This window comes from Drosophila mojavensis, unplaced genomic scaffold, assembly GCF_018153725.1.
Source record: "Drosophila mojavensis isolate 15081-1352.22 unplaced genomic scaffold, ASM1815372v1 contig_36, whole genome shotgun sequence".
Classification (NCBI taxonomy): Eukaryota; Metazoa; Arthropoda; class Insecta; order Diptera; family Drosophilidae; genus Drosophila; species Drosophila mojavensis.
Window position 1 is genome coordinate 11,130,726 of NW_025318858.1, and position 12,936 is coordinate 11,143,661.

General features: G+C 36.7%; 1 protein-coding gene across 1 annotated transcript; it reads left to right on the top strand.

Moving 5' to 3' along the window:
- The first annotated feature begins 4,276 nt into the window (after positions 1 to 4,276).
- Positions 4,277 to 5,150, top strand: LOC6576540. The gene has a single exon (XM_002002493.4). The coding sequence runs from the start codon at positions 4,417 to 4,419 to the stop codon at positions 4,828 to 4,830; it is 414 nt and encodes a 137-aa protein (XP_002002529.1). The 5' UTR covers positions 4,277 to 4,416; the 3' UTR covers positions 4,831 to 5,150.
- The last annotated feature ends 7,786 nt before the right edge of the window (positions 5,151 to 12,936 follow it).

Genomic DNA, 12,936 nt, shown 5'->3' on the forward strand with positions numbered 1-12,936 from the left:
TTTAGCAACAATTTTGACTTGTGATTTTGATTAATGAAATTATGAGTTTATTAAATAAGAGAGTTGAACTATTACGTGAAGCTTAAAATTTAAAATGTACTATTTTATAAAAAGACTTACATTTATTCGTATAAAACCTTGTTAGCTTATAGATATAATTGTAACTTGTAAATTTGGCTGATCAAAGGTATTACATTACAGACAAAAAAAGGATTTTTGGGAAAAACTCTCTTTTTGTCAAAAAACTCTCTATGCCAACATTTTAAATTACATTTTCTGTTTAGATTTTCACTGGTTTTAGAGCTTCAATTTAAATTCAATTTTGCTAAATAATAATAAAAAACAGATGACTAATGAAATTTCAATGCTCTCCATTACTTTAAAAACGAGCTCAGATGTTTATTTTATATTTTTGGAGATCTATTTATATACTAATGCTTTGCTATTGGGCTATGTTTACCAGATAAAATTAAGTTTAATATATACCATCTATCACCGAATACACACACACACACGCACTAGCACACTGCCCATATATTCCTGCCCAGTTATTAAGCTTTCGCTAAGTACAGTACTTTATCCAGCAAATGAACTTCACTAGTTTCAAGTGCGCTTTCTGGTTTTACTTCGTCTTTTGCTGCTCCACTCGTCGCGACTGTGGGTGGCGGTGGGGGTACGGGTGGTGGTCGCTGCTATGCGGCAAATGCCTCTTCAGCCAAGTGTTGCCAAATACAAATTGACAGTTAATATTTTTAAACTAGTCAGAGCGAAGGTTTCGGGTGTGGCGGCTGTCGAGGGGTGCAGCTGCCTGTTGCCTGTTGCCTGCTGCCTGCTGCCGATGTCGACAAGGACATTATGTAAATCACAGAACGGCAGAAACGCGTTGGCGCTGACTAGTCCGTCCTCCCCTCAATCCGCCGCCTTCAGTGCGCCCCTTGCAGCTGCGATGTGGAAATAATAAACAGGAAAAAGACGCAGGCCAAGCTGCAGTTGCTCAGATATTCAGATACTTTTGGTGTGGGCGTTGCTTTTCATCTGGTTTGCCATTTGATTACGCCCAGCCAGCAACAGCATCCCCTCTTCTTCTTCTTCTTCTTCTTCTACTACTACTACTACTACTTGTTGTGGTTGCATGTTGCTCGTCATCAACTGAGTCCAGCCCTTAACATATTAAACCGATCATTGTACTCGACATCTCAAACAAAAGTTGAGCAAACAAATACAATAATAACTCGCAGTGCATGAAATGCCTTTCGGGTCATTCCCGGTTGCGAAAGGCTAGACGTTTCTTTGCTTGGCTTGTCCTGATTGTAAGCCAATGGATTGTAAGGTCTATGTGCGGATTTGTGAGATATATATAAATATATCACTCAAAAAACTAGGCGCAATTGAGAGAACGAAAATCAATAAAAGAAAAATTCACTCCATATAAATTCCTGTGTAGAAATGAAACAGGATATTTATACCCATTTTCAATGGGAAATCAGGGTATAATGGTTTTGTTGAAATGTATGTAACAGGCAGAAGAAGGCGTGGCAGACCTCACAAAGTATATATATTCCTGATCAGGACGACGAGCTGAGCTGATTTAGCCCTGTCCGTCTGTCTGTCGGTCCGTCTGTCAGTATGCTAGAGACCTCAATATTTTTTTTTTTAATGTCTGTGTATACCATGCGGATATCCATGTTATAATCATACTCTGAAAGTTTCATGAAGAAAGTACATCTACAAAAAAAGCTATATAAAGCCCATGCGTGATTAAGCGTGGGTGCTTGTGTGTGTGTATGTGTGTGTGTATGCGTATGTGTGTGTGTATGCGTGTGTGTGTGTGCAGAAAGTCTTGAAAAATGATTGAAATAGCTATTGCTCGAAGGGTTCAGGGGATCTCGTAGTCGGGCAGTCTCGACTAAAGCTTTCTTAATTGTTCTTATTATTTAAGCTAATATTTAAATTTATATTTGTGTGTTTTTAATTTAGTTTTATTTATTATGTTCCCAGATCTTTACTCATCACGTATCTGTTATAAGTTCTATTGAGCTTCGGTATGTGAGCCTGATTTCTTTTTTATTAGAAATCTATCTGTCTCTCAATCTCTCTCTCTCTCCCTTGTGGAATTTTGTTCTTTTCTTTGAAGGATTTTTTTTCCTATCCCTCTCCATTTTTTCCCAACTGAGTCAAGGCCCCGCCTTTTATTTTTGGCTCTCCTTCTTTCTCTCTCTCTGCCTCTATCGCTCACTGTTTCTATTTCTGTTTTTATTTCTCTCTCCTCTCGTTAATCTTCTCTCTCTTTATCTTTTTCTCTCCAACACTTCTCTTACTCTCTCTCCCTCTATATTTCGCTCTTTATTCCATATACCTCTTTTTCTCAACTTATGTCTCCCTCTTTATCTCACTCTCCTACGAGCTCTCCCTTTCTCCTTCTCTTTCCCTCTACATTGATCTCTCTATCACGCTGTATCCATCTTCTTTAAATACATCTTTCGATGGCTCTTTCTTGCTATTTCGTCATTCGTTTGTTCTATTTTTCTCATTACTCTACATGCTCTCTGCCTCTCTTTCTCACTAGAATTAGATTCGGGGGATTTTAACAAAGATTTGATATTTTGAATTGTGTTCAGATTGTCTACAGCTAGATTCCGTTATTAACAAATAGATTTTCAAAGCTACTTAAACTCTACCTAAGATAAAAGGTATTCACTGCCTTTCACATTGTGTATCCTTCATTGCAAAGCCGAAGATTAACAGCGAGCTTTACAGAAAATGACGTTGCTTCGGCAAATGATTTACAAAACAAAATGAATTACCAAATACTTGTTCCTATATAGAAAATCTCTTCAATGCCAAATAGCTTCGCATTATTTAATGGTTGTCTTTCAAGAGCAGATCTAGGCTTCTAATGCAAACTCAGTGACCGGGGCGTTAGTAACCGCATCCTGGTAACCGCAAGAGCGTGTCAATCAAAACGACCCGAACGGGGCGTGGCGTCAAAAGAGGTGGAGGAGGGGAGGCAAGTCGCTCCAGCTTTAATGCAATCAAGAGGCTGTTCTGCGCTGCTCTACCCGAGCAGCATATTTAAGCAGGCAGCTTAAAAGCGTTTAATGCACACAAATTTAATCATGAGACAGGACTACAGGAGCTCGACCCCCAGGCCGAAGGGAATTGAGCGGCGTTTAGCAGGGTAAAAATCACACCCGCGGTTATTTCAAATGCTAAAAACATGGCAAAATATTATAAGGCAATAATAGAAGAATGAAAAACAAAAAAAGAAAGGAATAAATATATGTATACACATAATAAAAAAAAATAAGCGACGCTCCACTTACAGCCAGACCAATGCTTACGCCGGAGGCCAACCCACGCGCCCCTGTCAAATGTCAATAGCAAAAGCGACGACTTTTTGAAATGTCGTCAACAGCTGCTCGACATCCTGCGACATCCGTAGGACTCTCATCCCGCTCAGCCTTTTCGATCACTGGCGAAAGCCCCTTCTATGTCCTGGTCGTACGCTGGTCTTCGGGTCACTCTAACGGCATATTTACATTTATTATGCCCATCGACCCTGAAGTTATTCCTATTACTCTAACATAATCGAAGGCTGCCGGAGTGGACAACTTAAGCAAACTGTGTAGGAATCCATAACTGAATATTGAGGTCAATTCATACTGTTTTTGAAGAAATAATTTATAAATTTGTATGTCTGTTGGGATAAATGTAATTTTAATAAAATTGATATTATAGATTATTTTGATATTATGGAATTAGAACATTTTCTATTATATTTACTATCCAAATTATGTATAAACTATCTTCTGTATAGCTTTTCCTACCTTCAGAGCACAATAGATTAGTATGCTATTATGTATGTCTGATTCCCTTATATACAAATTGAAATAGCAAATCGAAAGTTTTTTTTATGGAAATCGGTGAGTTAAGAATCGTGTGAATTTTACAACAAATTTTGCAAACTTTTATCAAAAGGGGTTGGTAAATTAATTTATAATACTTGATAGCTAGAAGGCCAGATAGGAAAAAGAGATCTTCTCTTTTAGATGGAATCAAATCGCTATACCAATAGCATTGCCCTTTTTCGATAACTAATAAAAAAATTTTTAGCGATCGATAATATGTAGCCTTCAGCTGACTTATTTAATTATATCTGCCTTGGGTTGATCATCATAAAAATACAAACTATTTAATAGGGATCGATCTACTTAGACAAGAACCTAAGCGCTTACTTATATAATATTTAAATATATATTTCCATCGTAAGAGCTGTTACTTTTGCTGTCAACATATACTTCAATATCATTCTCTGAACGAAACCGACAAATTCAAATCAAATTAATATTGCACTTGCTATTTTTTTGTACACGTCCAACTCGAACCTTGCACAACAGTAAAATCGATTGCTAAACAATGGATCTAGAGAAGATTCCCGAGACGGACATGTGGTCGGTGTCGAAGAGCGCCCGTAAGCATCGTCGCGTCGTATTGGGCTTCGTGCCGAAGATTGGTTTGCCCATTGTGGACTATGGGGATGTGGATAGAATTGATTCATTCTATTTGGAATGTCAAGATTATCGCGACTATTATCGCGATCCGTACGACAAGCTGCACAAGCCCATCAAGTTCGTATTCCATCAGGGCAAGTGTGGCATCAGGCTGGATACGAGCATCGAGCAGCTGAGGCAGCCAATGATCTGGGTGCCCAAGCGCCTGCCGCCAATTAGGCCCCTCGAATACAAGTCCTACATGAATCTGGGCATCGATGCGGGAGAAATAATGAAGGGACGCCACAACAAGGCAAGCTGCAATTTGTTCAAGCGATAAATTGTCGACACGGAAAAGAAGACCCTTTTAAACTCTTCGGCTCACTGCGCCCTATCGATGAGTTCATACAGCGCATAAAAGTTGCGTACAAGAATTTTAAGCACTATATGAACGTCAGCTATACGTGGACAGATATTAAATTTTAAGGTGTGAGAACTCAATTTTACTGTTAATTTTAACCGACATGAGTTCAGACGAAAAATTAATCTCAGTGATTTAACTATTCATTTTAACCGATATGGGCTCAGACAACAAATTTATCCCACACATGTGTATTTCTGTATTTATTGTTTTAATTATAAATTTTAACGTTTCAAGTACATGCGACTTTTATTTTTAATATATTTGAAGAGTAGTAAATATTAATATAAATAGTATTGCAGTCGAGTCCGGATAATTCGAAATGAAAGTTTTCAGTTTCTTTCGATTTCCAAAGAAATACAAATTATCAAGAATTATTGAAAACGAATTTTTAGCAAGGGAATCAACTTTTTTCGATTTATCGTAATTTTCGATGTATTATATTTATATACATATACATATTATATACATATATTCTATATCATTCAATTCATTTATTCAGTAGAGTACTCCAAAAGGTCGATTCCAATCAAACATGATTCTCTGTTGAATCAGCAATAAAGATCGAGCTAATATTTGGGTATTATGCATATTATAGAGTTATGCATACACCAATTATTAAATTATAAATAAATTAATTGGATTCAACTTTGCGGCAACAAATTAACATTTGACTAGATAGATTATTTTCATTGTTAATAAATTTTTAATTTTTAATCAAAATTATTTCTACAAAATCTTACAAACAACGTGATACAACAACATTTATTTTATAACTGTATTGTAGCTTGGGATCAAATATTTAGTAAGTTGAAAGTTTTATATTTTTCGTCTTCATGTACAATTATGAAAAATTTAATGCAATAAACATTCTATAAGATAATTTTACAAAATGTACTCTTTGTATTAAAAATTGATACAATTCTATATAGTTAATATAAACTATGCAATATGAATAAAGTATTCCTAATTTTTATGACTTAGCTGATTCTCTGGTTAATTTTAGCATTCCCTAAAATAAATTTATGAAATAAATCTCTTCAAATTTGTCATAGCAGCTGATATAAATCTGTGCTTTACAACTTAAAGTTAACATATTTACAGTCATGTTTAAAGTGAAACTCTCTCTCTCTACTAGGAGAGGAATATACATATAAATATGTTCTTCAAATATTTACTGAGAAACTTGATGCATGTGCCAACAACTCAGCTGAAAAGCGCACAGAAATAATTATTATTTACACAGCGGCTGACGACTGAAATTCATATAACACACTTAAAAAAGCGAAAGATGGGCTGTGGAGGTGTAGTGAAAGAGCTTAAAAAAAAAATCGTAAGGGCTTATGAGGAACTCTTCATCCTTTAGCTTGCAGCGAATCACTTGCTAATTGGTGTCATTAAAAAGTTCTTTAACGAAAAATATGTGCCACAAGTAAATATTGCGTATACGTCATGCATTTTATATGCGTCATGCGTTATTTATATGCATCTGGGGGCAGCAGATGCTGTACGTGGCATGTCCAGGCTACTGCTTTACAATGTAAATGTAATCAAAGTTTATATTTTGTTTGGTTGATTTTTGTTTTTTTGTTTTTTTGTTTTTGTTAACACCTTCCGCTTGATTTGTGTTTATGAAAATGTTTGAGTAAAAATTCATTGCGGCGCACCTTGAAAAGGTGCTCAGAAAATTAGCATTTAAATTACGCGACAACCGCGCCTCCGCCGCCTCCCTCTAGCCGTAGCCGTGGCCGTAATCCAAGTTTAGTTTTAGCGTTCAATGAAGCAACATTAATTGGAATATCCTGCCCCGGACACTCTGACGTCCAGTGGCTGGCTTTGATGGCTCGCCTATAATTGTTATTGATGGCGCATTATCCAATGCCACGCGAAAACAAAGTCAACTTTTTATGCCCCGCCTCTCGCTCTGATTGCAGGTGTTATGCTAATAAGGCCTGGGCATGGCCATGGGCTGAGGGCGTGCTGCTCTGGCCAGGCACTCGGCCTGTTTGTGAAATCAGCGCCTGCCACAGACCTTCAGAAAAAAAACTTGATTACAACTTATTTTATAGTATGTCAAGCAGAGTTACAGATATACTTATAATAAATGAATCCGAATTAGTTGCGTTCACTTACTTAACTATTATATTAATACATGATATTTTTGCTGATCAAACTCTATATCAAAAACAAAAAAATTAAATCCAATTTGTACAAAATATGAATCATATTATTAATTATTAACTTTTTATTTAGTTTTAGGTTTGAAATCTATTTTTTACATTTTTTTTTTTTTTAATTTTATCTAAATTATTTTAATATTTAAATATTTTTTAGATTTTGGTTCTTCCCGAAAGTACTTCTGTGTAATGTCCGTTTCTCCGGCTTCAGTCAAGATCATTCTGCTTACCTCAATATAATTTTTTTATAAACAGCATTCTAAACAACAAAGTATAACGATTGCTTGCATAAATTAGATTAATAAATTTAACTTTACATAAGAATTTCTCTTATTATAAATCTAACTTATTCACATTTTACCAACTTTTTTACGCAACAGGATATTCAGTGAAACATTATGCCATAGATCAAAAGAAACTTTTATGACTTCTCAATCAAAGCTCTGTTAGCTAATCTATTGTGATTTCTACGATATTTGTTGTTATACTTCAAGGCCAACTCAAGGCATGCATTGTCCATGAAGCCAAAGAGCTTGACTTGCGTAGCCATACCCTGTTATTAGACGTTTGAATGCATACTTTGTATATATTTAAGGGGAAAATATTTATCAAGTTTACAAACAAAATTATTTTGAATAATAAAGTTTTGCAATGTTGTATATAAATAGTCAAGCATTAATAATTATTATAAAAGACTAATTAGCTCTACTATTATTAATATCTTAAACTTCTCATTAAATTAAAATGCAAATGGCTACAAGCTATACTAAATACTTTCCAAGCACTGTTATAATGTTCTTATTTCTAAATATTATAATGCTACTTATTTAGTTTAGAATTACAACTTTTATTTCAGTTTTTTTTTAATATTTTTTATTCGTATATCGAAACACGTTCCAATGTTTTTTATTTTTATTTTTTTTATTTTTATTTTTTTGCATTAACTTTTATATCATGAGATTAAAGATAGATTTTTTAGCCTTTTAAAACACTGAAATCTTTATCAACATTATTTGAAATATCAAAAATTAAATATGAATATATATTCACCCTAGCTCTGCCCTACTGGGTATAACATACACTCACACCCACACATTGCATATTTGAATTTTAGCCAAGCTAGCGAGGTGGAGGCGTGGTTCGGCGTGAGCTTGGGTTTGCCTGGCGGCTGAGTGGCGCCGCTTTGACCAGCCCGCAAAACCGACGCCGCAGCCAGAATACAGAAGAAGCTGGCACAGACCTAGGGCCACGAGCCACCCGTTAATCACCCAGCACATCCACACACACACACACGTATATTGAAGCCCGCACACACAAATCCAGGCAACAATCTATTTACATTTACACCAAATGTACAAATTTAGTTATCGTTAGCTGGGTGACGACTAAAGCGTGTGGGTGAGCATGAATAAGTCTGAGGGATAAGCGAAGGGGGAAGGGGGAAGGGGGGTCGATTGGTGTAGAGTGCTGAGCGTGGCGGAGGGGTTGGTTCGACGCACAGTGGGACGTCTGCTCATTTTGCGTTGCAAAACCAAAGTAAGCAGATTTTTTTTTTTTTTCAAGATATTTTGGAAAGATATTTGTGTAAGTGGATGCAAGAAGAAGGCGTGGCAAACCCTATCAGGATGACAAGTTAAGTTGATTCAGCCATGTCCCTCTGCTCATTCGTATAAAAGCTAAAGAATCATAGTTCATCTCATTTCCTTATTATCGATAATAATCGATTTTTAGATTTTAGATTTTTGATACCATTGCCCCATTTTCTCACATTTAAAAAAGAAAAGAAAGCTTTTTACATACTTTAACAAACAACCAAACAAATTTGAATAATAGTTTTAAATAATTATTATTTGCAGTCCACTTCGATGATTCGCCTCACTGTGCAACGTCAGACGTCACGCAAAAGTTGTTTGCGTTGGCGAGCGCGCAAAAGTAGGCAACGTTATCTTTGCATGCGGTACGTATGGGGGCGTGCCTGGGCAGGGCTGGGCGGGAGCGGGCATATGTTTACACACATGTTGGAATGTCTGTTTAGGTGAGTGTGTGTGTGTGTGTGTGTGTCTCTCACTCTCTCTCCCTCTCTCTCTCTCTCTATCTATCTCTCTTACTCTCACACTGTGCGTGTGCTGATGAGTTTTGTTTTTGTTGAGCAAACTTTAATTGTTTTTGATTTTTCTAAGGATTCAAGTGACGCTCGTTTACATCATGATGATGAAGATGCCGCAAAATAATGATATATATGTGTATATGAAGGACATGTGCCTCTCCTCTCTCTCTATATCTCAGTATGTCTTGCTTGAAGCCTTTGAATGTCGTTTTGGAGTATAACAAATCAACGTAAGGAAAATTGAAACCGCGCGCGCTCTCTGGCTAAAGATCTCTTTCTGGCTAATTAAATGCACATTTGTCAAGCTTCGCCTGAGGGGACGCGCTATGCCATGCCATGCCCCTCTCTCGCGCCCGTTTCTGAAAAGCCACTTGAAAACAATTGGCTAGCCCAATTACCCAAATGTCACGTACGCCCGTGTAAATGTCAAAGAAGAAGGGTTAGAGCTACGTTTGCTAATTGTTGCAGTTGCCTCAATTGGTAGGCAGGAGAGGGTGTGGAGCATGCTACATGTTGCATGCTGCACTTTTCCTGGCTCTGTATGCACTTGGCTTAACAGTTCCGCCTGCAGCACCCACTCGCTCGCACATTAAAGCATAGCCGGCTTCATTCAGTCTCTGCTGGTCGGGAAGCAAAAAAAAAATCATCTGATTTTCCTCGCTTTTCATTTTGTGGCTCATCTGTTTGGCAAATTGAAAATTGCGCTCATTTATTGCATTATTCGCAAAGCGTAGTTGTTGTTGGGTCTTTTTTTCTGCATGCCCATTCAAATAGCCGTGAAATTGCATTCGATTTGTCTGACAAAGTCTCTGTGTGCAAATGTGAGTGGCCTTTAGATGGGTTGAGGGGCAGGTGCTGCATGCGATGGAGGAATTGAATGAGGTGGTTAGTCAAGGCAAGTGTTTGACAATTGTTGCAACCATTTAATGTGGCTCTAGTTTGATAATAAATTGTGCTTAGCATTGAATAATAATCATTGTTATATAAGCAGATTCTAAGTCAGCTTAAAGTTGAGAAATAATGAGGGAAAAAGGGAAAGGAACCAAAATAGTGCAAATTATGGTTTTTATCGATTTGTGGGAAAAATATACTATTTTGATCCCAGGTAGGAATCACTGTTATAATACATTATCAATTTGTCAAGCAGTTTAGTTAAAAATGCTGCTCACATATCGGAAAATGTTACTCAAATACTGCTTACCTTATATTGCACAGAACCAATACACTCACTTTACTTTTGTGAGTGAGTATAAAAGTTTGAATACTGTTAACAGCAACTGTGAAAAAACATCAGTTGGTTCCAAATTACTTTGAACGTCTTCAAAGCCTTTCTGATATCACATGTTCGGTTGTGTATTGGAAGTAGTCTATGAAGCAATACTAGATCTTCTACGCTTGGTGCTGCTCAGTATTTTCCAGGGATCTGTGTTAATCTCTTTGCAAAGCTCTATTAATTTGTTTTATTAGCTGCGTAAGATAACAATCGATTGTATCTCTTATGCCAAATTTCCTGACAGAAGCAGGCGGAAGAACTCTCTTTAGCCTTTGCATGAAATGTATGCAAACTTTTCCCTTTCACTTTGATAATAATAATGAGATTGATTATAAATCATTTATAATATTAACTATCACTAGAGGTAATATAATATATATAATAAAAAATAATAATATTAAATAATAATCATAAAATGAAATATGCTAAAACGTTGCCTGATCCCATATATATTACTTGCCCAATATGTTATCCGATCTTATGTATAGTTACCATACCATAGCTTCATTTTATATATATACTATATATTGACTGCTCAGCTCATATGTCAATTGCAATAAAAAATCGTCATTAGGCCACACACACATAGTCATCGCACACCCCGCACACACTCTCAGATTCATGTAAAATGAACTATTCAATCGAACTGCTGTAAACGCATTTAACTGTGGCCCATTGGGAGCCCATTCGATTGCGCTGGAATGTAAAATAAAACCTAAGCGTGAAAGCCGAATGCCCCTCAGACGATAGCCGCTGAGAGTGTTGTGGGTAGGGGAAGGGGAAGGAAAAGGGGGAGGTGAAATCAACGTCATCGTTAAATTTAATTAGGCATCAAATGACCAAAGAGCCAGAGCTAAATCAACAGCCAAATGGCCTGTAAGTCTGTATAATCCACTGGCCAGCCCCAGACCCAGTTGTTGCCCCTGCCACGCCCTGCGCTAACAGTCCCAACCCCTCGTGGAACACTTTAAAACACAATTAAAAGTCAAAACGTCAGCCAAGTAAATGGTAAATGGATGCCACTGGGCAAACCTCCACGGACTTCATTTGCAAGTCAGCAGCAGCAGCAGTAGCAGCCGACGCCAAGGAGTCGGTATCAATGCGTGTGTATGTGTGTGTGTGTGTGCGTGTGTGTGAGAGGGGTGTTTATAATATGAGACGCATTTTCATAACATTTAACAATGTCATAATCAGAATGCGACATCAGCTTAACCCTTGGGCATGTTAATGAGACACTTCAAAAAGCTCTGTGAGGAGATTTACATTTTTCGGCCTGTGTGCGTATACACGCATGAGCCACTGTGCGGCTTTTTGTTTTTTTTCATTATTAATGCTCGCACTATGAGTCAATGTGTGGGAGTGGGGCAAAACTAAATGTATTACGAGTCCATTAGTGTAAATTTTATTACCACAAAAAAAGAAATGGAAGTGTAAGAAGAAGCAGCGCGGATATGACGGAAGTGCAAATAAATGTATCTCAAAGATACAAAACGAACTTATAGATATAATTACGCAGTGCAAATTGGTTTAGCACCACATGAGGCATCAAAGCAGCAAGACGCTCTAATTAGAGAGTGAAAAGGAGAGGGAGAGAGAGAAAGGAGAGATATAAGGCAGTAGAAGCCACACCGAGAGTGTGAGAGCTGTATTATGAGCTAGCTTTTAGTGAATTCAATTTATTTGCGCAAAACGAACAAACACACACAAAAATTGCACAAAACTAATTTCCATTACACACGATTTTTATGCGCCTGGAAACAAGGCAACACCCTGGCTGTCGCCCTCCCACCCACGGCGGATATAAAGACCAACTGTTTGATTTTTTGCTTATCTAATCGCAAACACCACAACACGTCCAATAGCTTATCTCAACCCGCACACTCACACTCTCATTCGCCCGTCAATTTACACACATTTCCATTTGCACCTTTTGTAGCGGGTCCATAAAAATAAACTTAAATAATATGTAAACAACATGAATAAACGGGTTACACTTCGCCTTTGGCCCAATGCGGGCCAGTTTTCAATTAAATTGAAAAGCTAGCTTACTTTTCTTATGCTTCTTCTTCTTTTTCTTCTTCTTATACATGAGGGTTCAATTGTAAGTAGTCGAAAATGCTGATTGGATTGGCCGCCTGTCTAGTTGGATTGCACACTCATTCATTTCGATTTCTATTTATATAATGGTCAAACCCAGATGGCTTTACATTAACTTGTATTAAAAAATTTAGTATTTTTAAGCGAAATAAAAATATTTAAATATAAATTAAATTAAATATAATATAAATATAAATTATCAAAAAATAAAAAAATAAAAAAATCAGTCAAAACGCAATTGCTGTCAAATATTCAAAAGGTTATGAATTGAATTCATTAATTATTATGTCTATATATACATATACATAATAGCTTTGATTAATTGTGAATTTTTAAAACAAGATAGTTATGTTTTTCCTACTTCTTTTTAA

Bases quoted from the DNA above. Each gene is read 5' to 3' on its own strand.
- LOC6576540 (XM_002002493.4), top strand. From the start codon at position 4,417: ATGGATCTAGAGAAGATTCCCGAGACGGACATGTGGTCGGTGTCGAAG.